Source organism: Malaclemys terrapin, chromosome 10 (assembly GCF_027887155.1).
Source record: "Malaclemys terrapin pileata isolate rMalTer1 chromosome 10, rMalTer1.hap1, whole genome shotgun sequence".
Lineage (NCBI taxonomy): Eukaryota > Metazoa > Chordata > Testudines > Emydidae > Malaclemys > Malaclemys terrapin.
The window spans coordinates 54682939-54704942 of record NC_071514.1 but is presented as its reverse complement, the minus strand read 5'-3'; the positions used below and the strand labels follow the sequence as shown (position 1 = coordinate 54704942).

The window sequence follows — 22004 nt, the reverse complement described above, 5'->3', positions numbered from 1 at the left end:
CTCGAAACGGGGTGTCTGCTCAGCCTGGTGCAGGGTGGGGATTGACTGCTTGGCAGTGCTGCTACTAGCCCGTTGAGGGCCTTAAGCAGGAATATTTTGGGAGGTCCTGCTCACACAACACATACTATAATTAATAGGGGGCTCCTGGAGCTGTTCCAGGTCTGAAGCAATTGCTTTGGCTGGTTGTGCATAACGCTGGCTTTGCTGGCCAGAGTCAGCCACTTTCCTGCCCTGGGAATGTGAGCGCCGCCGTTGGGTCTGAGAGCCGCTGGCATGGCAGACAGGGCTGCTACGCTACTGCCCTGGCTCCCTGGCGCAGCTTCACACACTCCATGTGATGTGGTATTTCCCAGCTACCAGTGTGTGCAGGGTGAAGCCCCCCTGGGCATGGAGGGGAGCCCACAGAGCAGCCCTGCGGTGCTTTCTGCTTTTAAAACTGGACCAGGCAAAGGAGACATGCTAGGAAGCAACGCTGCTATGGCCTGGATACCAGCGGTGGAGCTATCCCCACCGCCTTAGCCAACGTGAACAACTGCGGCCTTGACACAGCCTAGGATACCCTTGGCTAGGCCTGGCTAGTCCATCAGCCCGTGGCAGCAGTGCATGGAGTTGAAGTCCTGCAAATAACCCATATTGCTCTGTGGCGCGCAGAGGGGGACTTCCTCTGCAAGTCTGCCTGTGTGCACGGGTGGGTACCTCCAAAGCTTGTCTCTCTCACCAAGAGAGGCTGGTCCAATGCCAGCTGTTACCCCACCCGCCTGGCACCGCAGCTAGCCAGCCCAGCCTCTGGACTACAGCTCCCAGCCTGCCCGCCCAGCCCCGCCCTGGCTGTGCCGTCAGGGAGGCCAGGCTGGGTGAGTCAGTCCCCTGCCTCCAGTAAATATTTGTATTAGCAGGAGCCGGCTCTGTAATGGTGGCTGCGCTGTGAGCGGCGCAGACCCAGGGACCCCAGGGCACGGCAGGCAGCGAGCGGCGGCGGCGACATGTCGGTGAACATGGACGAGCTGAAGCACCAGGTCATGATCAACCAGTTCGTGCTGACCGCGGGCTGCGCCGCCGACCAGGCGAAGCAGCTGCTGCAGGCGGCGCACTGGCAGTTCGAGGTGAGCCCCCGGGGCGCGGCAGAGCTGGGCGGGGGGGCGTCCTGCCAGGGGCCCCGCGATCGCAGCCCATTTACAGCACCAGCGAGGTCGCGGCTGGCCTGGTCCTGCAGCCTGGGGGGCAGCGGAAGGGCTGGAGCGGCCCTGGGGCAACTGGCGAGCAGACCCTGCCGAGCCGGAGGGCGCGGGTAGGGCAGGAGGGGCTTCCTGGCGCTCTGCTACAGCCCGCGCCGGGGGGGAGCTCAGCCCGGCCAGCCCCGATCGGTGCCTCTGGCGCCCCATCCTGCATCTCGGGCGGGCCGGGGGCTCGAGCCTGAGGGGGCGGTGGAGGCAGGAGCTCCCGGGCGTGGGGCTCCAGGGCCTGGGCAGTGCCGCTGCGGGGAGGAGCCCCAGTGCTGAGCTGGGGGGTCAGTCCGGGACAAGCCTTGTGCCCAGGGAGTGAGCCTAACCATCTGATCTGCCCGCCTGGCTGCTGTGTCCAGAGCAAGCCCCCAGGGCGCTCACAGCCGGCCGCAGCAGGCTGCCATGGAGTGATTGTGGGGAGCGGGGAGCCTCGGAGGCCCCAGTGCCATGTGCACCCATCCTGCCCATTAGGAGGCTAATCCCAGGCACGTCCAACCGGCCTCAGCTGCCGCCAACCGCTGCGGGTGCCCCAGCGTCTGGCGGAATGGAAGGCACCATGGCTGGGGGTACCTCCACCATTCAGGAAGTGGGTGGTGGGACCGGGAGTTGTTTGGTATAGACCGCCTGTGCCAGCATCTCTGTGCTGCCCTGACAGATATACGTGTGTGTGCCGTGGGCGTGTGCTCAGCACACCCACTGATGGGGAATGCACTATGCTGTCATGGTGTTGTTGTTTGTCAGGCCCACACTGGTCAGCCTCCCTAGGCCAGGGGTGGCTTTTCTGTCTCTAACCCTTGGGAAAGGAGACACAATCAGTACTGTCACTCCCGGTGCTGTTTTAGTATTGGTGTGAATTGTGTGTGTGTACGTGGATGGGGTATATGTGTACAGCTCTGTGTGTATTACACGCATGTGTAGGAGTGTATATATGTCTAGTGTGTGTTTGTATAGACAATTGTCCATGCATGTGAGTGCTATATAGCAGGGGTGTATGTCAGTGTATGCGGTGTGCTTGTCTTCTGCCTGTGTTATTAAAGTGGGACTGTTTTTTCATTGCTCCCAGATGGTCAGGGTTTCCCCGGGCTGGCTGCAGATCTGCAGGGGCCACCCACCCCTTTGTGGGCACCGCTCAGGAGTGGATTTGCTTTTAAAGGGTAGAAGGAACACACACAGGGCATACATGCAGTATTGGGGCAAGCTCTGGCACTGCTGGGGCAGTCTTTCCGTGCTCACCTGTACTTGGTGGGAGCATAGCAATAACTGACCTTATGTGACTCCCCCAACACCTCCCCATTTCCTGCAGGCAGAATGATGCCCCTTAGTGGCTATGAGTTGAAGAGCCCCAGTCTGGCCTTTCCTGTGTTCCTGTCCCCTGGGGTTTGATTCCTAAGGCAGCACCAGGAGAAGAGATTTTGCTGGTTAAAACTTCATTGGCTCCAGCTGCTTATTCCTCTGGCCTGGAGTCAGGATCCTCTGTGACATCAGCAGTGATTGCTGGGGAAGTGACTGTGATGTCACATGCGTGATTGCAGCTTCAGGTGGGGAACATGCAGGCGGACTATGTGGGCGCAATAGTCCTACGAAGCTCCCTGGTGGTAAAGAATGGGAGTGTGTGCATGCTCAGGGGATGTAGCAGGGAGGGCTGTGTCCAAACAAAACGTTTTCCATGCGGCACCAGCAGCTCTATGCAGCTGAGTGTGATGGTTTTGTCACTAATGGCACTGTTGTAATTAGCGTGTCTGTTCTGTGACACAGAAGGAGATTTGAGTCCGTGTAGAGAGCAAGAGGTTTCTATTACACACATTTGTATGGCTGGGGCATCCCTTGTTCTATATGCACTACAGCCCTGATCTGTAAAAGAAACAATTCTGGGTGCATTTTATAGCAGGGAGTCATTTGACTCCCTGCGCTGCTGGTTTGATCAGGTAGTTCAGACAGCTACATACTGTAGTCACAGGTTTTCCGGGTGCAAAATCAGAGGCTGCTGGTCAAAATCTGTGTGTGTGTGTGTGTGTGTGTGTGTGTGTGTGTGTGTGTGTGTGTGTGTGTGTGTGTGTGTGTGTGTGTGTGTGTGTGTGTGTGTGTGTGTGTGTGTGTGTGTAAATCCAAACAGATGAATATCTCACTCTCTCTCTGTGCACTGTCTATGCATACTGAGAGAGGCACCCACAAGGCAAGCCCACCTGCATATTTGCAGATTTTGCAAAAGGAAATATTGGACACATTTACATATGTAGTATGACCTTGATTCTGTTCACCAGTGTAAATCAAGAGCAGCCCTACTGGACATTGTAAGACAGGGTGTGAGAGAAGGATCAGACCCTACCACCTTTTACAGGTGAAGCACCAGGAGTAGGAACTTGCGACAGAAAGTTATTGTTTCAATTACATTTTCCATAAATTTGCTACTATTTGGCAAGTTGCACAAGTGGAAACAGCAGTGTGCTGGCCGCGGGTCTCCCGTGCTGGTTTGGCACTCGCATGACTCAGAGGAAGCTCAGCTGTAAACAACCCAATGGGACAAGTTACCAGTCACTTTTGGTGCAAAATGGTCAGACAGTTCCCTTTGCAAAATGGTTGCTGAGCATGCCCCCTTCTCAGAGCTTTGCTCTAGGAGTATTGTCTTCTGGGTACTCCAAACCCCTCGTAGTCTGAGCCCATGATCTGCGTTTGGAGAGAATTGTTACTCCACCCCCTTTCACGGGTGCCCTTCTCCAGGCTGGACTAGCTCCTCGGCGTGTACGACTCCGTGGAGTTTAGTGGAGCTGTGTTAATTTACACCTGCTGAGGAGTTGGTTCATTGAGTGGTCTCCTTGGTTTCAGAAGCATTACTGCTGCAGCAAGGGATTGCTCAGTGTGAAGGTGGCAGAATCACACTCTGAGGGTATTGATGCATACAATCTCTTTCACTTGGGGGACCACATTGCTCCTGTTACTCAGAACTCCGTAACCCATGATCCCATGAGCTGTGCGCCAAGAGCATTATTACCGTGCCACTCCTGCATCACACCATGGCCCAGGGATAGAGAGCGCGGCCCAGCCACCAGTGTTTCGCTGGCAGCTGATGCTCCCACTCTCTTTGGGCAGGATGGTCCATTCCCGTTTAACATTTCAAGGTAATAAATTGCCTGACAACGAAGCTGAAATGAGCCGGAGGGTCTGGTGACAAAGCAACAGGAGTTGGCTGTTCCTGCTGCATCTTTGGGCTTGTCTAGAGGAGAAATTTACCAGCATAACTCTACTAGTATAATTCTACCAGTCTAGTTACACCAGTATCACCTCTTGTGTGGACACTCTGATATCAGAATAAGGATATCCTTCTGGGGTTATACTGGTTTAACTAGAATGGTATCATTACACTAGTAGAGTTATGCTGGTAAATTTTCCCATCTAGACAAAGCCCTTAAATACATACAATCTGCCCCATTTACAACCCTTCCGGACTGCTCCACGCAGCAGGGTAATGCTTTAACCTTTGAACACTGCTGTTTCCAAGCATGTGACACCTGGGCTGTGCTCACTTAAGGGCTGGAGGGAGTGGATCTGGAGGTTGAGAAGTATTTCCAGCTACTGGGAGGCAGGTTGCACAGGATCACGTGAACATACAGTGCAAACTCTCTGGGGGCAAGGGCTGTCTGCGTTTGTACAGTGCCTAGCACAATGGTGGTCCTGCTTCATGACTAGGTTTCTGGGCCCTGTGGTTAATGCACATCATACTAATGAGGGGGCATTTCCTTCTGCAGGGTTGGGATGCACAGCACGGGAGGGAACCAGCAGTGGGTGGAGAGGATAAGTTGGGGTGCTCTGGGGCAGGGGAACTGGAAGGTAATCTTGATGGGAGGGAGCAGGGATCAGCATTTGGGGGAGCTGTAGGAGGCATTTGTCTCTTGAGGATAAGCACACTTATCTTTAGTTCCTTTGGGGTGAGCTTCACATGTTCTCGGCATTGTAAGGGTTAGTAGTGAATTTCTGGGCTCCTGTCATTTTGCCACCCAGCCTCTCTGGGCTATTTGGGAATTTCCCAATCTGTGCATTCACATCAGACGAGAATTCTGGTCCCATAAGAGCCCTGGTACCCAGTAACCCACGCAGGCTCAGGGAAAAGCTGACAGACAAACCAAGGGGCTGGGTGCTCTTGATTCACTGGAGCTGGGGATTGTTGGTAATTTACTCTGTAAAATGTGTGTTGACTTTGGCCTGATCAGAGGCTGGTCTCCAGAAGGGATTTATCCAGCATTTCCCAATGAGTGAAGCTAAATCTGTTGCCAGCAAAGCCGAGATTTCAGGGATCCCATCCGCTCAATCATAGCGGTGTACTTCAGGAGGAGACTCACTCAAGTCTATTGAATTGTTCCAGATTCATCTCAATGTACCTGAGAGTAGAACCTGGCCCTGCCTGTCAATTAGTAACTGTTGGTATCAGAGTAACAGCCGTGTTAGTCTGTATCCGCAAAAAGAAGAACAGGAGTACTTGTGGCACCTTAGAGACTAAGAAATTTATTAGAGCATAAGCTTTCGTGGACTACAGCCCACTTCTTCTATATGCATCCGAAGAAGTGGGCTGTAGTCCACGAAAGCTTATGCTCTAATAAATTTGTTAGTCTCTAAGGTGCCACAAGTACTCCTGTTCTTCTTTTAACTGTTGGTAGGTGAAGCATCTTCAAACCCACATGTTGACATCCTTGTGCAATGCAAACATTACTGTGTTGTGATGCACTGCCATGGTGTCAGAACACTGCATGGGTCCCAGCCATGTTACATGATGCTCTCAATGTCCTGCAAGTCTCTATACCGCCTTGTCAGATCCAGCAGGCCAGGAGCTCCCAATAGGTGTCTCATATCAGTGGGGAGGGAAACATCACCTAAGACAACACACGTTTGTGGGGCCGGAGGTTGGGAAACTGTTAGATTGTATCCGTGTAAGAGGATCACAGCCTGTAACACATTAACAAAGGCCTGAGAAGGAAACCATTCATTTTGAAGGAACATTTTTCTGTCTCTGGGGATTGGGGTAGCTCCGGGGAGTTGGGGATATTTTGAGGATTCCATCACTGGCTCTTTCACTAGCCCTAAATTCTCTCCCATTTGAATACAGAAACCAGGGCAGATTTTTCTCTCTGTGCCTTTTTTTTTTTTTTTTTTTTTTTTTTTAAGTTTGCTGCTGTTGCAATGATGTCAACTTTGTTGCCACAGTTTAGGGGGTGGGATAGGGTGTGTGCCATCAGGGGATTGGCTGTTCCCAGTGCCCCTCCTCCTGGTGGAGGCGTTCTATCCTTGGATTAGACTGGTGGCTTTCCAGAGCTCAGGGAGGGGCACGTTCAGGAGCCGCTCCTGGTGGGTGACTCTCCCCATGGGCCAGGCTGTTATCGAGGGGCCAGGAACAGTAACTCCACCCAGCCAGTGGAAGGACCTGAAAAGGGTTTTGCTGAGATATTTACAGAGGACACATGGGGCTGTTTGTGAAATATAAGACCTTGCAATAATTCCTAGAGTTCGATTCCTTTCTGCTGCTGTAAATTGGGAGGAGGAAGAGGAGAGACACCACTGAAGTCAGTGGGGCTGCACCAGAGTGAAACCAGAGTGAACGAGAAGAGGATTAGTTGCTTCATTTTGCGTGTGTGCACGCACTTCTGTGTCCTGACTAGATTCATGTCTGGACCATCCACTTCACCCACTTACATTCCTTTGTTGCTGTGAGGCAGGGCAAACCACAGTCCTGCCCAGTGGCCATATCCTGCTGCCCTTCTCCCCCAGACTCCGAAACTGCAGCCCGCGCTCGCCCTCCAACTGCTGAACTGATCTACTGCTTGTTCCGTTGCTGGGGAACACAGCTAACGAGCAATTATTGGGCCTCTCTGGTGAAAGGCAGGAAGACTAGTAACTCTGCCAGGTGCCTTTAGTAGCAGTGGGCACCAGGATCAAACAGTGCCTGGAGTCCTGTTTAAATTAACTAAAACCAGGGAGTCTCACCCTTCCTAGCTTCTGTGTCCGAGCTCCTTGCACACACCAGGGGCTCCCTGTGGGCCATCCACTCACCTCCCAAGTATTGCAGGGACTTGCTACAGACCCCGACCTCCTCCCTCATGCCAGGGCCACTGTGGCCCTCCATTGCCCCCTTGGCCACATGCCAAGAGCTCTGGGCCCTCCAATCTCTCCATGCCAGGGGCTGTTTCCTTTTTCTCTCCTGCTCCAAAGGACCTTTCATCCCCCTGGACAGAAGGGAGGGGCGGGCAGCTGGTGTCCTCTCCTCCCGCCCCCAGCTTGGAGCAGACTTTGGGCAGGCTGTGAACGAAGCCTCCTTCACTCTCTTTGCCCTCCGACTCCCTTGTTGGCTGAGCACTCACCCTGCTGCTGGGAGGCAGCTCAGCAGGGAGCGCAAAGAGCCATTGTTAACTGATGAATGCTTTTAGCTCTACTGGGAGCTTTGGGGGCCCCTCCCCCCATCAGGGGCTCTGGGGGCCCCTCCCCACTGACCCTTTCCCCCATGCCAGAGGCTCTTTGTGCATTCCATTCTTCCCACCCGCCATTCTTTTTTCCTTTCTGGGTGTCAGAATTTTAAAGTCCTTGGGAGGAAGGGCAGAGGTGAGATGGGTTATTGTTCTGCTAGAAGGTTTTAATGGGTCCATCCACCAGTTCTTTGATCCTCTGACAATTTCGGACCTGATTACAGCTGAGGGATCTGCCAACCAGATGCCAGGGGCTCCATATGTCCCCTATTTCCCCCCTCCCAGTTTTCCACTTCCCTCCACCCCCCACCCCCCCAATCAACAGGGTTCTGCTCACTGAGGTCTAGAATGTTGCCTGGAATTTTGCAATTGATCAGATTTAGCATTTAAAAATTATCACTTTACATCCAACCAGCCAAATGCCAGCAAGCTGAGTTTAGGGCCTCAGAAGCTCAGCCAACGGAGGGTGCCTACCCTTAACTAAAACCATATGCCCCTCAAGGGTTTGTGACCAAAAAACCCCCTTAAACTTCCTGGTCTCCTTCAGCAATAATTGCCTTCCCCTCTATGAGTTTTGTTAACATTTACGGGGATATAACAAGCCAACTAAACGACTACTAGACCAACCAACTGGCTGGTAGCCAGCTCCCATAAAACCTGAGCTCCCAGCCCCACCTCAGCCATCCACCCCATCTCATGTGACTTCTCTCAACCGATAAGCTACCCTCTGCAGTTCCTCTTGCCAGGGCCCCAGCCCGTTTTAAGGTATGTCTGCCTTGTAGTCACGGTATAATTACAGTTTGAGTAGCCGTACCCAGACTAGCTTTAATCTAGCTAGGTGAGGTCCCAGCGCAGCGAAATTGCAGCTATGTGTTCTCAGCATAGGCTGTACAAACCCACCTAGATCCTTCACAATTAGTCTTGGGACGAGGCTGTACTGACACATTGCCACAGCTTCACAGCCACAAAGCCCTGAATTAGCAGGATTAAAGCTAGCTCAGGGCTATCATCACACCCAGTGATTACAGTATAGACAGACCCTCAGACAAGCACCCAAAGCTTGGTCCTGGCTACCCACTTTGGGCCCATTTCCCCTATTAGGTAACCCCAGGTGTGTTCACATTCACTTCCCCCTTCACATACCTGCCATCGCACAATAAAGAGATCACAGTTCGGGAGTGTAGGGAAAGGCCAGACTGCTCAGTTTGGGGCATGCTATTGAACCCCCAGAGATATAGGCAAACTAAAGCTGCCAGCAGGTACACAGACCCTCAGCTTTCCCAGTTTGCCTATAGGGGGAGCCAGAGAGCAGCATATGAATATTAGTCTGTTATCCGGTAGGAGCCCATCCTGTCCTCCCATATCACCTCTGGAGAGAGGCACACCTGTTACCCCCCACCCTGGGCTTACACAAGCAGCTAGCCAAGCAGATGCCACCATGGCCCTCAGTATTGCAAACATTGGCACCTCTGCGCTAACTTACACTCTTCACTTCCGCCCCTAAACTATTCTGCAGCATTGCTGTTAACAGCTGCTGTGGTTTAGCCCAGAAGTGGCTGCATTTTGGGGGGTGGTCAGATTGATTCCAACAAGGATATTGTTTGAGACTCTGTAAAATGCTGCAAGGGTGGCAAAACTTGCTATAGAAATCAGTTAACAATATGATGAAAAGACACTGCACTGGGGACATACAGTAAAATACCACAGACCTGATTCTTCTCTCATCTCTGTTTTTATACAGTGTGAACCACTGACTTACCTGGAGTTACTCCAGATTTACACAGTGGGAGAGGGGAGTCCAGCCCCTTCCATCCAACACTCCCTCTGGTCTGTTTGATTGTTTAATTCTCCAGAGTCTCTCAAACTCCCAAATGATTTGGATGTTCCTCAGAATGTCAGCTAAATGGGGATTTCTACACCAGTGCCTCAGCCTGATGTTAGGGGGTGCTGTGCTGCTGGAGGTGAGACATAACTGCTTGTGGTCATTATAAATTCCCTGGCACTTTCTATGAGCGTAGGAGTGCTCGCCCTGGTCTCCTTGTCTAATTCAAGCTTGGGTAATTACATTCCACTAACCTAAATTCTCCCTAGAGCCCCAGTTGGATTTGGTATTCTTCTACACTTCCTGTGCCAAACGGCTGCATAATGTAGTGCTGGGCTCCACCCCAGAAGTAGCTGCATTTCATCAGAGAGTGAAGTCTGTCCATATGTGTAGCATCTGTCTGTGAAACTAAATGGCAAACACCGTTCGCTCTGCAGAGGCCCTTGGAGCTGTTCCACATGCAGCGTTGTGTATGTCTTTTTAAGAAGAAGTGGCAGTCTGGAGGGGGTTTCTCTGGAGCCATGGCATGTGCTGACCAAGGAGCCGTTCCTATGTTTGCACGGCATGGAGGCCAGTGCCCAAAGGGGCTATTTCAGGGTGGTTGCAGGGTTCTGATCACATGAGTTGGGTTAGAAGTGACGCAGGATCCAGAGTTTGGTGGCAAACGAAGGGGCGATTTTGCTTTTGTGCACACACAGGTGGACTTCTTCTCTGCTGTCCTGCCTGCTCCGGGAGCCCCACCCACCAACAGAGAGCAGGACGCTGGCAGTCGAGAGCCACCCATGCTGAGCCGAGAGTGGAGCTGTGCCCTAGGACCCCGATCCCAGAGCCCTACTCTGGGAATGAGGGAGCTAGACCAATGCCTAGGCTTGTGCTCCAGAGGGCCAGGTGGGAGAGAGCGTCTCGTTCCCAGCCAAATGATAAATCTCTTTCTTCCTCTTTTGCAGACTGCGCTCAGTGCTTTTTTCCAAGAAACAAACATCCCCTACAGCCATCACCATCAGATGGTAAGTGCTTCCCCGACCCTTCCCTCTGCTAAATCGGTGCAGCAGCAGTGCTGGCATTGCACGGCTGGGCTGATGTTGCTAATGTCCAGGCCTCAGTTCCACCCCTCTGGGAGGGAGGGCAGAAATACACAGCAAAGCCACGGGGCGGGGGAGGCGGGGGGGCAGGAAGCTTCCTGCCAAGAGAGAGAAGCTGAGGGTGGGCTGTGTTCTGGAAACATCGCTTGGGGGGAGCCAAAGGCCACAGGCTCGTGCATGCAGTGTGGCTTGTTTAGGGTGAGGGTAAACGAGGCCTGCAAGCCAGGGTGCAGCAGCATGCAGTGTGCCCTGTACAGCGGGGGACGCTCTATACGGAAATGGGAGGAGGAAGAAGCTGTAATTTTCACCTGTTGGATAATGCAAAGCAGAGACTGCGGCAGGAGGGGAGGGAGGGGCGGGCAGGCGTAGCAGGTGGGAGGGAGCAGAGATGGGGGGCAGGCATAGAGGAAGGGGCTGGGAGGGGGGCACTCAGAGCAAAGCCAGGCTTGTCCGGAAGGCTGATCCTTAGTGCTCTGAGTGCAGGAGAAGCAGGCAGAGAGGTGACGGGAACAGGGCCCGCACCCAACGGCTTGGAGCTGAACCAGACTCACTCCCTTTGGGCCCTCATCCCCATTAATGGGCCACCCTTCCCTTCCTCTCCTGGGGTCCAGCTGTGAGAGCCTCCCTGAGAGCTAGAGAGCCATGAGCTGGCTAGCTCCATCAAGTCCCCCAGCCCAGGAAGGTGCCTGACAGGAAACTGAACCCTGCTCTGCCCAGTGGAAAGCTTTCTCCCAAGAGTCCTTCTGTGGGGGGTGCTGGAGGTGATGCATCCATGGAGTCCAGCGTAGTTCAGTGCACTGGCCACAGGCAGGTGTTGGTGGCCCACTGCTGCTTGTGATGGCCCTGACTGTCCCATGAGCTACTGTGCTGCAATGAGCAGGCAGAGCAGGAATGTAGCAATTTCCTGCCCCTCCTGCTGGGTGCTGGGGCTAATCCCATTGCCCTGCACTGCTGGTGGCCAGCCAGGCCCTTACTGCTGCTGGCTGGGGAAGTTTGGGTCCAGGAGAGCCCACAGTGCAGCCCGCACCCCTGACACTAAGGCTGCACAGAACCGCAGTGTTACGGCAGCTCCCAGCGGTGCCTGGAGGAGCTGCCAGCTCCATGGAGGCCGCTGTGATGCTCTCTGGCCTGGAGACCCTTCTCATGTCTCCTGCAGCCTCCGTGGTGTGAAGGGGCCAGGTGGTCAAGGCATCGCTCTGCTCTTTGCACTGCCGATGGCACCTGTCCCGTCTGTGTGCGCACGCGCACGCACACACACACACACATTTTCCCTTTAAATCTCTCTTCCCAGCAGCCCCTGGGCTGCCCAGCACTTTGCCAATTTGCTTCTTGACAGCCTGTGACCCCCCCCTTATCCTCTGCCCAACGCTTTTCCCTGTTAAATCTCGCCCCCAGCAGCCCCTGGGGTCCCTATGCTCTGCCCCTTTAACTCTCGTGCCTGGGTAGCTGTAATCTGCTTGTGCAGATGGGTCCCTGGGATTTGCTGACTGCCGTGTCCTCATTTGACTCTGCCGTTCTCTGGGGCAATCAGGGATTTGGAGCATGCAGTGAGCATGCAGAGCAAGCACCCAGCAAGAGCCAGCGCTGGCAGCCGAGGGGGTGGGGATGAGCTCACCGCGCCCTCCCATCCCCAGCAGGGAGCAAAACCCTCTTGCATGGGGCTGGACCTCCTGGAGTCAGTTGGGCTGCAGACCGTGAGCTCAGGGCAGGGGCTGGCTGTGTGGAGATGCTTCCTGGCCAGCTGATTCCTGGGGTGGCACAAGCTCACAGGTTAGGGGGAGCCCTGGCTTCGGAGTCCAGTCCATCCCAAAGCAGGGGCTCTGAGGCAGGGGGGCCACCCCCCCATCCTTCCTAAACTGAGTGATGTGTCCCCAGCTGTTAGATGGGAGGGGGATCCTGCTATGAGCTGGATGATGGGCAGCAGGAGCTGAGCATACGCCAGGGGCCAGGGCATCTGGACTGGGGGAATGGGGTTGTATTGACAGTTCCTAGAGATCTTTCTGAGCATCAGAAGGGCCCCTGGCATATGTCATAAACCACAGTGGGGCTGAGGCCCCCACTTACCCCTCCCCTTTTCTCCCTCCCAACGTAGCTTCGCCGTTCATATTCCCTCATGGACACCCCCGAAGGGTCTGTCCCCGGGAGGGTTGAGGGTGCAGGGAGGGGCTGGATCTCAAGGGTACCATGTACAGCTCCTGTCTGGGATGTTTGACATGAGCTCTTGAAAGAGGATTAGTCCTCGGCGGCCTGAAATAACTGCTTCTTGCAGGGAGCAGCCTTGATAGGAGCTGGCAGCCTGGCAGAGTCATACAGACGTGCTGGCTCCAATACCCACCCCTGCCGAGTGCCTGGTCCAAGCCGCTTACCTGCCTGCACGAACCTGCGGGGAAGCTGCTGCCGTGGGCACTGGGCCACCTGAGGAGGGGGAGAGGCTGCAGGTGCAATCACCCGCCCCAGCCTCTACTGCAGCCCCTATGCCAGGACCCAACAGAGCCTCAGCCCCTCCTGAGTGCAGGCTGTGGGGCACCTTGCTGCGCCTCGCCTGGCCACTCCCAGACACTGGTCAGAATGACGAGTGATGTAATCACTGCATTGGGGGGGTTCTGAGTCAGCACTGGCCCCTGTGCAGTGCTAGCGGGCACTGTGCTGCAGGGAGCGAGATGAGGGCTCAGTAGGGGGTGCTCTCCTTACGCAGTCAGTGCTGTCCCCAGTGCAGAGCTAGGGGTGCTTTCCCTTCCTAGTGCGGACTCCAGGGCATTACAGGGTGCAGTGCTGCAGCAAGCAGGGTGGGTCAGTAGGGGGCGCTCTCTGCTGGCAGTGCTGAGTGCACTGTGGTGCTAGTGGGTGCTGTCCTGCATGGGGCTTTAGGATGAGACATAAAATGTCTGTCTTGCACCCTTGTGGAGTAAGGCTCTGAAACGGTTTTCTCGAGTAATAACAGTGTAATGCTTAGTACAGGTCACCTAGCACAACTCACAAGCTGTGCACAGACATGTGCGAGCTGCCATCTGGGTGTTAATGTGAATGTTCATGTCAGCGTTTGGACTGAATTCCTCCCCAAATCTACCCCCTGCAGTTTCAATTGGGTATGGCGCTCTTCACTTCCCGTCCCAGACTGTGGTGAGGTGCTGCTTTGCCGCTCAGGGCTACGCACCAGGGGTGGATGTATTTGACTGCTGAGTGATGTGATCCCCGAATATCTCGACCTTGGCAGGCTTCTTTAAAGCTCTGGAGGGGGAGGTGTTGTGGTAGCAATAGCGATTACTGATTGGAGCTTGCCATGGAGTTACAGGGTGGGGTGCTGCCTGTCATGCCCGGGGGTTGGATGCTGGGATCCTCTCTGGCCCAGGTTGGGCTAACACAAATCAGTTGCACCCTTGCCCCAGTGGTAAGGGAAGACGACAGCTCCCGGCAAGTTTGTCAGGGACACAGTGACTCCGAGTTCTGTGAGTGCTACTCGCGCCCCGGACGGTCCCTGCCAGTGCAGGCTGTGGGGAGGCAGAGGCCTGCAGTGTGGAGGCCACATCTTCCCAAACGCAGTGACGGGGAAGCCACAGGGACCTGCCTGACCTTGCGGTGGCTCCTAGCCAGCTCCAGGTTCTATCGAAGACCAGCGCTGCTGGAAAGGCAGAGCAGGAGAGGAGTGCAGAGCCTCTGACTCCACCGGGCAGCAGTAGAGGCAAAGCAGGCCTGAGGGACCTTGGCAGAGCTTTATGTGTGTCTGGGCGTGGGGGGAGCCCAGGACTGGAGTTGCAGGGGGCTGTGGTTAGGATAGAGCAGGGGTTCTCAAACTGGGGGTTGGGACCCCTCAGGGGGTCGTGAGGTTATTACATGGGGGGGGTCACGAGCAGTCAACCTCCACTCCAAACCCCACTTTGCCTCCAGCATTTATAATGGGTTAAATATATAAAAAAGTGTTCTTAATTTATAAAGGGGGTCACACTCAGAGACTTGCTATGTGAAAGGGGTCACCAGTAATAAAGTTTGAGAGCCACTGGGGTAGAGGGATACCCGCAGAGCTTGCCCAGCAGCACCATGCACCATGGCCGGCTCTAGCTAGGGCTGCGAGCCCCTTGCTTCCACGGGCATCAAACTGAGGCACAGATTCAGCGCTGGAGTACATGAGGAATGTGCCAGCATACCGGCACTGCCGTAATTCTGCTAGCAGCACTCCCCGGGGGGCACTGGTTACCCTGATATAACTACTGGGGGCTCATTATGCTGATGAATTTCCCCGCATAGACGAGCCTTTAAAGATAGATAAATGTTCCATCCTTGGTGCCATCTTCCAGCTGCTTGGTCTGCACCAGCTCTCCCCCAGCCCTGCCTTCCTGGACCTGGCTGGTGCTTGGGTAGAGCCCACCCAGGAAAGGCAGGGATCTGTGCTGGCAATCCAGCTGCTGGTGCTCTCGCTGAGTTAGTACCGATGCCCCTGTGTGGTGCTGGGGGTTCTGGGCTGCTGGCTTTTGGGGGAGACCCTGAGCCCTTGGGTCATTAATGGCATCCTGCAGTCAGCCTCCCTAACTGCCCCTGCAGCCTCTCTTGGACGTAGTTCTCGCCCTCATGACTGGTGGGGTGTTTCCGTGCTGTTACACTGCGCCCATGCTCTGCCCCAGAACTGCTGTGCACTGCACTCTCTGGCCCTGGGGGTGAGGGGCTGTGTCTCTGACTAGCTTCTGTCTCTTTGTTCCCCTGCAGATGTGCACTCCAGCCAACACGCCCGCCACGCCCCCCAACTTCCCCGATGCCCTCACCATGTTCTCCCGCCTCAAGGCCTCCGAGAGCTTCCACAGCAGCAGCCCTGTAGCATCTATGGCGACCTCCCCTCCTCCCCCACCCCCACCGCTCCCCCAGCCCGGGGGCTTCACCCCAGCCTGGCCTGCGGCTCTCCCCTCCAGCCAGCAGCAGCAGAGCATGTGGACTTCGCCCTCGCAGCCGTCGGACTGGCCCGCCACAGTCTCCCAACAAGCCACGTCAGAACAGAAGGCCAACGTGACCATGGAGGCCGAGAGATGAGGCCGTGGGGGAGCGGGAACACAATGTGGGGAGGGCCCACATGGCCCCAGCGTTCATTTCCCCTTCCCCTTTCCGAGGAAGAGAGGAACTTTGTTGCCTCGGAGACTGGCAACCACATTCAGACAGACAGACACATGAGCAAATAGCCACCTTGCATGGGTTTGGTTTGAAGTAGTTTTTACTTGTCCTAGAGCTGACCGGAGCTCCCCAGAGACCCAGGGAGGCCACGGTGAATGCAAGAGCCATCTCTGGCTTCTGCGTCCCGGAGCCTGACTTTATAGGAATCTCTCAATGAGGGGACCCCCTTCCCATCTTTCCTGCTGGGATGCTGGATTTTTGCATGCGAGTGACTTTTGGGTGGGAGTGGTAAATCCCTTCTTCATGACCCACTTCTCCCTCCTAGCACCTGGAGGGGTCCCACTGGCAGGCAGAATGGGGCTGTGGGTAATACACATCTCCCCTTCCTACACGGCTCCCCCAACCCCGCCGAATGGGGTTTTTTAAAGGAAAAAGGAAAAAAAAATTGCTCAGCTGTGGGCCTTGAATCCATGCACTGAGCTCGCATTGTACCGAGAAGGAGGTGAACGGGGACTCCTTTGGAGAATATAGCCACTTGTTTTCTATGACCCCAGCTTTCTGCTTTCCCCAGGGCGAGGACCTGCAGCCCCTCTCAGAGCCTGGGGGATCAGATTCCCATTGAGACGTGTGGGTGAGGCTGGCTGGGCGCAACTGGGCAGTCTCATGCCGCCGGGATGGGGGGCTGGCGCCCTTTGCATGACAGCGTATGTCCCACGGAGGCTGGGCTTGCTTTGACACCCTCTGTTCTTTGCTCCCTGTGGGGGGAAGGCCCTTCGGACGCGCTCTGGCGGCACCAGGCCTGAGCATTCCGCAGGGGCCGCTTGCAATACACGCTCTTCTGCTTTGAACCCTAGTGTCCATGCTTCGTTTTCAGTGGCCTGGGGAGATGGGAATGGCTTTTCCGGGATCAGGGACCTCACCTCACCCGACTCCTCCTGGCGCATGCCCAGCCAGGCAGTCACACGCAGACAGGGCTCATGAGGGAAGGGGTTCTGCTTTAGGATGCAGTGATGGGGGAGGGGAATGGGGCTTCCTCCCTCCCCACCCCCAGGCATGGGCCATGGGGCAGCGCTCACCCTGGCCTCACAACTGTATTGGCTAAAGACCTGAGAGGAGAAGCTTGACAGGCTGGGAAACCCTGGGTCCCCAGAGGTAATTGGGGGCTGCTGAACTCCTTACCAGGGGTCTGCAAGAGTTTATTCTCTCCCCCCTCCCCCCGACAGACTCAGGAGAGTTGGGATGAGGAGACCTCTACTGTCTCCATAAATCGCCCCTGCAGCTTGGCTGGAGTGCCCTTTCCCCTCGCTGCCTGTGTGGACTTGCTGTAACGTTATACTGTGGCTGCGTTCTACTCCAGAGGTGGCTGCATGGGGGGGGGTCCTCTGGCCTGAGAGGCACTTCTCTTCCAGGGTGAGGTGCTATGTGTGGGGAATTGCACCAAGGGGGAGCAGGAAAGCAGCTAGCCCTCAGGCTTCAGAGGTAACTGAAAGCTACATTTCCCAAGGGCTTTGTTGCAACCATATCTGAGGAATCCAGAGTTATGTGGCTCAGAGACAGACAGGCTCCATACACATCAGACAGGTGGCGGGAGAGGAGCCATCCAGCAGCGGCCATGCCACTAAGAACTCCCCAAGCTCTCCCTAGCCTGAGTGACTGCTGGGAAAGCTACCCCGCTCCTCGCTATGGCAGGACCTGCCACAGGCATCAGGGGCAGCATCCTCTGCCCAGAGGCGGAGCATTAGCCAAAGTTGCTTGCGTGCCTTGTACGAGGGCGCTGCCCAGCCAACGCTGAGCAGCACGGGCATTTGGCATCCCTCGATCAGTCAGGACGTTGGCCAAGGCCCTGGAGAGGAGCAGTCAGTGGGGTGAAGAGGGGACAGGCTGGTGGCCAGGAGTGAAAGCTGGAGTGGCTGGAACAATGAACCCCATGGGATTGTGAGGGAGATGCAGATATCTGAGCTGCTTAGTGCTCTGTCCTGTGGAAGCCAGGGGTGGTGGGTAACTGCTGAGACATGGCTCTGCATGGCCTGCTCAGTGCTGACACCGTGGGTCTGACATGGGAGGCAGGGTACGGGGTTGGGGGCAGCAGGACCTGGACTCTGGCTCTGGCAGTAGCCAGTGCACTGTTCCTTCCTGGTGGTGAGGCTGCTGGAAGCCCAGGATGGGCTAAGCACATCCGCTGGGGCTGGGGCTGGCTGTCGGGGGGCTGATGGGCAAAAAAGCATGGCTGGGCTATGACACACCCCAGCAGAGGGGGGCGTGCTGCTGGGTTTTCTCAGTGCTCCCCCCAGCAACAGGCTCAGCGTGAGGCATGTCCTGGAAGCAGGACGGGTCTCTGGGGAGCAGCCAGTGGCACAGACTAGCCTGGCACAGCTCCCTGGGCAGAACCAGAACTCCTCATGCCCAGCATGACCTACCCCCCCAACAATGGCCTGGAGTTAGCCCTCGAAACCAGGACTTCTCTACCCAAAATGCATTGCTGCTGCAGCTTTCTTGGCCTGCCAGAGACTCGAGGAACTTTAAGCCCGTTCTAGCTGGCTGAGGGGCACTGCTGATTGGGGGCTTGGGTCGGTGCTCTGACCCAGTGGCTGCCCGTGTTACCTGGGTCGAGTGCATGGGAGGAGCTGGAAAATGGCTTGGAAAGGAGAAGATGCTGTAGCCCAGACAGAGGCCTTGGGGCAGAGATGGGGAGAAGCCCAACCCAGCATCACCCATGGGACCATTTGCAGGCACCATACAGCCCTTGGGAGTTCTGTGCTTGCAGCCCAATGCATGGATGCTTTGGTGGATCTCTGCACCGGCCCTTTGGCCGTGCCCATTGCTGTAGGATCTGTCCTGCTGTGGACCCATGTGACAGGGGATCTCAGAAGGGATTTCAGTAGATTTCACTCACAGGGCATTGGTGTGGGGAGGTGACAGTGTGTCTGCAGATGGGCACAGAGGGCAGAGCCTGCAGTCAGTTCCGTGTGGGCCCTAGGGCTGGCAGTCAGGAGGAGAGGTGTTCATGTGCAGCGGGAATGGGACAGTCCCTCATGCTGCCCCCTCATGCAAGATCAGTCCGTGGCATGGGCCACATCTGTCCCGTCATCCTCTGCTGCCGCCCCGAGCAGCTGGCAGCCCTTCCAGGAAGCTCACCCTGCAGGATGCAGGGATGGGGAATCGAAGGAGGGTCCATGCTGGCATTTCCTACGTGATCCTGGGACACGTCGGCAGGAGTGACCAGCTTTGGTGTGTTGGGTGAGGCCACTGCAAGCGCAGGCACATCCCCCTTCAATGCCTGATGCCTGGCACAAGCTGGCACTGCCGGCAGAGGAAGCTTTGTGCCCATGCAACATCTTTGAGCTCCATCCTTCCATGCCCAGCCCTTGGAAGGAGCTAGCTTTTCCCATGCTGTCCTTGTCTTTCTTTTGCTCCCAATGCCCTCAGAGCCCTGCTCCCTCTGCAGTGTGGCAGCTGGCTCAGGAAGCAGGCACGTGTACTCCCATTTTAGTTCCCTTAGTGACAGAAAATGGGCCAGAGCTAGGTGGGGCTTGCATAGTGCAGGAAGCAGATGCCCAGCTGCACTGGCAGCGGATTTGCAAGCTGGCAGGTCAATACCATCTGCTTTGAGCACCCCCAAGCCCCTCCTTAGCCACTTTGTGGATCTCACTGGGTATCAGTGGATGTGGCGTAGCCCACTGTCTGGGCAGGACTGCCCATAGATCCATCCCACTAAGGGATAGTGTCCGGGCTCAGCAGATGTGCTAGGATGGAACCACTTCACATGCAGTGTCTCCAGGTTAGTTAGCACCCCAGAGTTCCGCCCTCATGGCCCAGGGCACAGTAATGCTTCCCAGGGCTGGCTGCTAGAATGGCCCAACCCTCCCATGCTGTTCCCGCTGCCAGCAGTCGACAGAGTGAAACCCTAAGCCATGGCTTCTCTCATGCTCAGGGCTAGCCGAGAGGTCTCCAAGGCAGAGGAGCAGCGTGAAAGGGATTGGCTTCCAGCCGGAGAAGGCACCTGCCCTGGGTGGCAGGGCATGGAGGAGGCCAAGAAAACAGGCTAGTGGGAGGGCCAGCTTCGTACCCGTGCTGAACCCAACCAGCACGGGGCACTCCTGAGCTAGGCCTAGGATGCACAGCTCCAGTCCAGCCTCCACGCCTTGCCGCAGAACCAGCGCTAGGCATGAGCAGACTTAGCAATGGCTTAGGGCCCCAAGCAGTTCAAGGGGGCCCCCTATTCGCGTTTTTAGTATATGATGTGTGTGGGGAGGGACAAACATATTTCTTCTTATGGCCCCCAATGGGCTAGCACTATCTCTGCCCTGCCGGCAGCGCTGGGAGAATCTTCCGATTCCCCTTCTGTCTGGATTCACTTACTAGTTGCATGCCCAGCGGCCCTGGTTCTTCTCCTGCTCCCAGGCGGTACTGTCACTCCAAGGGGCCCTGCCATGGCATCTCCCTGGGCTGTAACAATGCTGCTCCCACAATAGTTGTGGACTCTCATTAATAATTCAATCCCTTTTTGTGTGTGTTGCTAAAATAAACACCGGCCCTACCAACAATACCATCTATGCTGCTTACTGTCTTCCTTATGCTGGTGAAAGGCCCTCCCCCCATATGCCCATCTACTTTTAGGCTGAAAACTCCCCAAAGCACTCTACAGATCAGAGTCGCTTCACCCACCACTGAAATGCTCCCACCTCTCGGGGATGGCACAACAGCTGTTAAAGAGGAACAGCAACACTGTCTTCTATCCAGTAGAGACTGCAGGGGAGTGTAGATAGCAGGATGCACTTGGAATCTGGGCAGAACAGCTCAGGTGGGCATTATTCTTCCCTCGGTTTGATTTTTGTCATCACCTATTGCCTGGGAACCAGGAATGGGAAAGCTGATGCCTTATCTCGAAAGGGGGAATAATACCAAGAGGGTGAGGAGCCTAGCCAAGAACCACCCTGTCTCCTAAAACCTTTTAATGTTGTCAGTGCCACAATACACCAAGACTTGCTTGATCTAATCTGGTCCGCTTCGCAGGGCAATCCATTAGTCCAGGAGATGACAGAACAGTCTGTGCAAACAAAAGCCAGAACCAAGATGCAACACTCTGCACAGGATGGTATAACCTACCTTGATGGGTGCATATACATTCCACCAGGGCACCCCCAGCTAGAAGTGCTCCATCTCTGCCAAGCCCCTCCATTGACAGGCCACTAGCAATTTTGAAAACCCTCACAGGTTTCTTTTTCGGGTTATTCGGAGTGTGCAATACAACTCCTGGGTGGCCTGTCCAACCCGTAGGTCAAGTCCAGTGTGACAGCAAGCATGATTAATATAATCATTACGAGAATCCCATGAAGGAGGCTGGGTAGATAGCTTGGATAAGAACAGTAGGAAAAGACATTGCATGAGGGAAAGGACCTCACGGAACGGTTATCATCCAAACCTTCTTGGGCAGCAGTGTCCGAAGACAAAGGCTGATCTTTTCAAGGTCTGGAGGGTCCCGGTTTTCAGTCCTTTACATTCGAGGAGCGCCTGCCACCTCCAGTCCTGGAGTGACATTTAGGCTGGCGTAGGTCTTAGTTCAAGAGAACCCGCAATTCTCAATGCAATGGAGGGCAGTTTGCTGCGAACCCGAAGGCTTGGCTTACATTTTGTTTTTCAACACCGGTGTGTTGGCTTCTCCCACAGGGTGTTTTTCAGCCCAGTCACCCTCTGGGGCAGGGCAGCAGATCCTCTTGGTCACCACCATATAGGTGGCATCCAGCGGGCACCGCGGAAAGGTTAAGTATCTGTTGTTCTCGCTGCCCCAGTAACTAGACCTGATTAGCAGAAACAATGGCGAACCACGTCTTTTCCCCCTAAAAGGATACAGACTAGTGAGAGAATCAGCAAACCTCCAGAGGAGAGGTGGAACCTCCTTATCCAGCCAGAGCCCCAGCCGCTCAGGAGGAGTCAACCCCCCCTCCTCAACGAAGCTGCTTCTTCGTGCCTCAAGAGCTTGACTCCCCATGTAGAACACGTTAAGAGAGTCATAGTTACCCCCGCCAAGACCTTCCACATGGCTTCCCATTTCTTCTGATGGCCATGTATGCGAGCTGAAGTCAGTCCTAACTCTTGTGAGCTGTGTGCATGCACCAAGATGCCATGTGCTAAGCCCCTTGGCACCCTAGTACCTCTGGAGACCCCATCTAGACCCTGGGCCTCAATCACCCTGAACTTCATCATGACTCTGATCCTCACAGTGGTCTTGACTGTTGTAGATGAACTGATCGTGTGGTCTGCCTTCATGGGTTTCCAGACTATATCACCTCAAACTGAGACCTGCAATTTGTCTCATGCTGAAGTGTTCTGGCTAATT

The 22004-nt window shown here is 55.2% G+C and overlaps 1 protein-coding gene across 2 annotated transcripts; it reads left to right on the top strand.

Moving 5' to 3' along the window:
- The first annotated feature begins 846 nt into the window (after positions 1-846).
- On the top strand, positions 847-20216 carry UBALD1 (UBA like domain containing 1). 2 transcript variants are annotated; one of them, XM_054042645.1, is made up of 3 exons: positions 847-1103; positions 10439-10498; positions 15272-20216. In XM_054042645.1, the coding sequence occupies exons 1-3, from the start codon at positions 984-986 to the stop codon at positions 15587-15589; spliced, it is 498 nt and encodes a 165-aa protein (XP_053898620.1). In that variant the 5' UTR covers positions 847-983; the 3' UTR covers positions 15590-20216. The 2 variants fall into 2 exon arrangements, with proteins under 2 accessions (XP_053898620.1, XP_053898621.1); XM_054042646.1 differs by lacking the exon at positions 847-1103 and adding an exon at positions 9430-9630.
- Positions 20217-22004: the final 1788 nt, after the last annotated feature.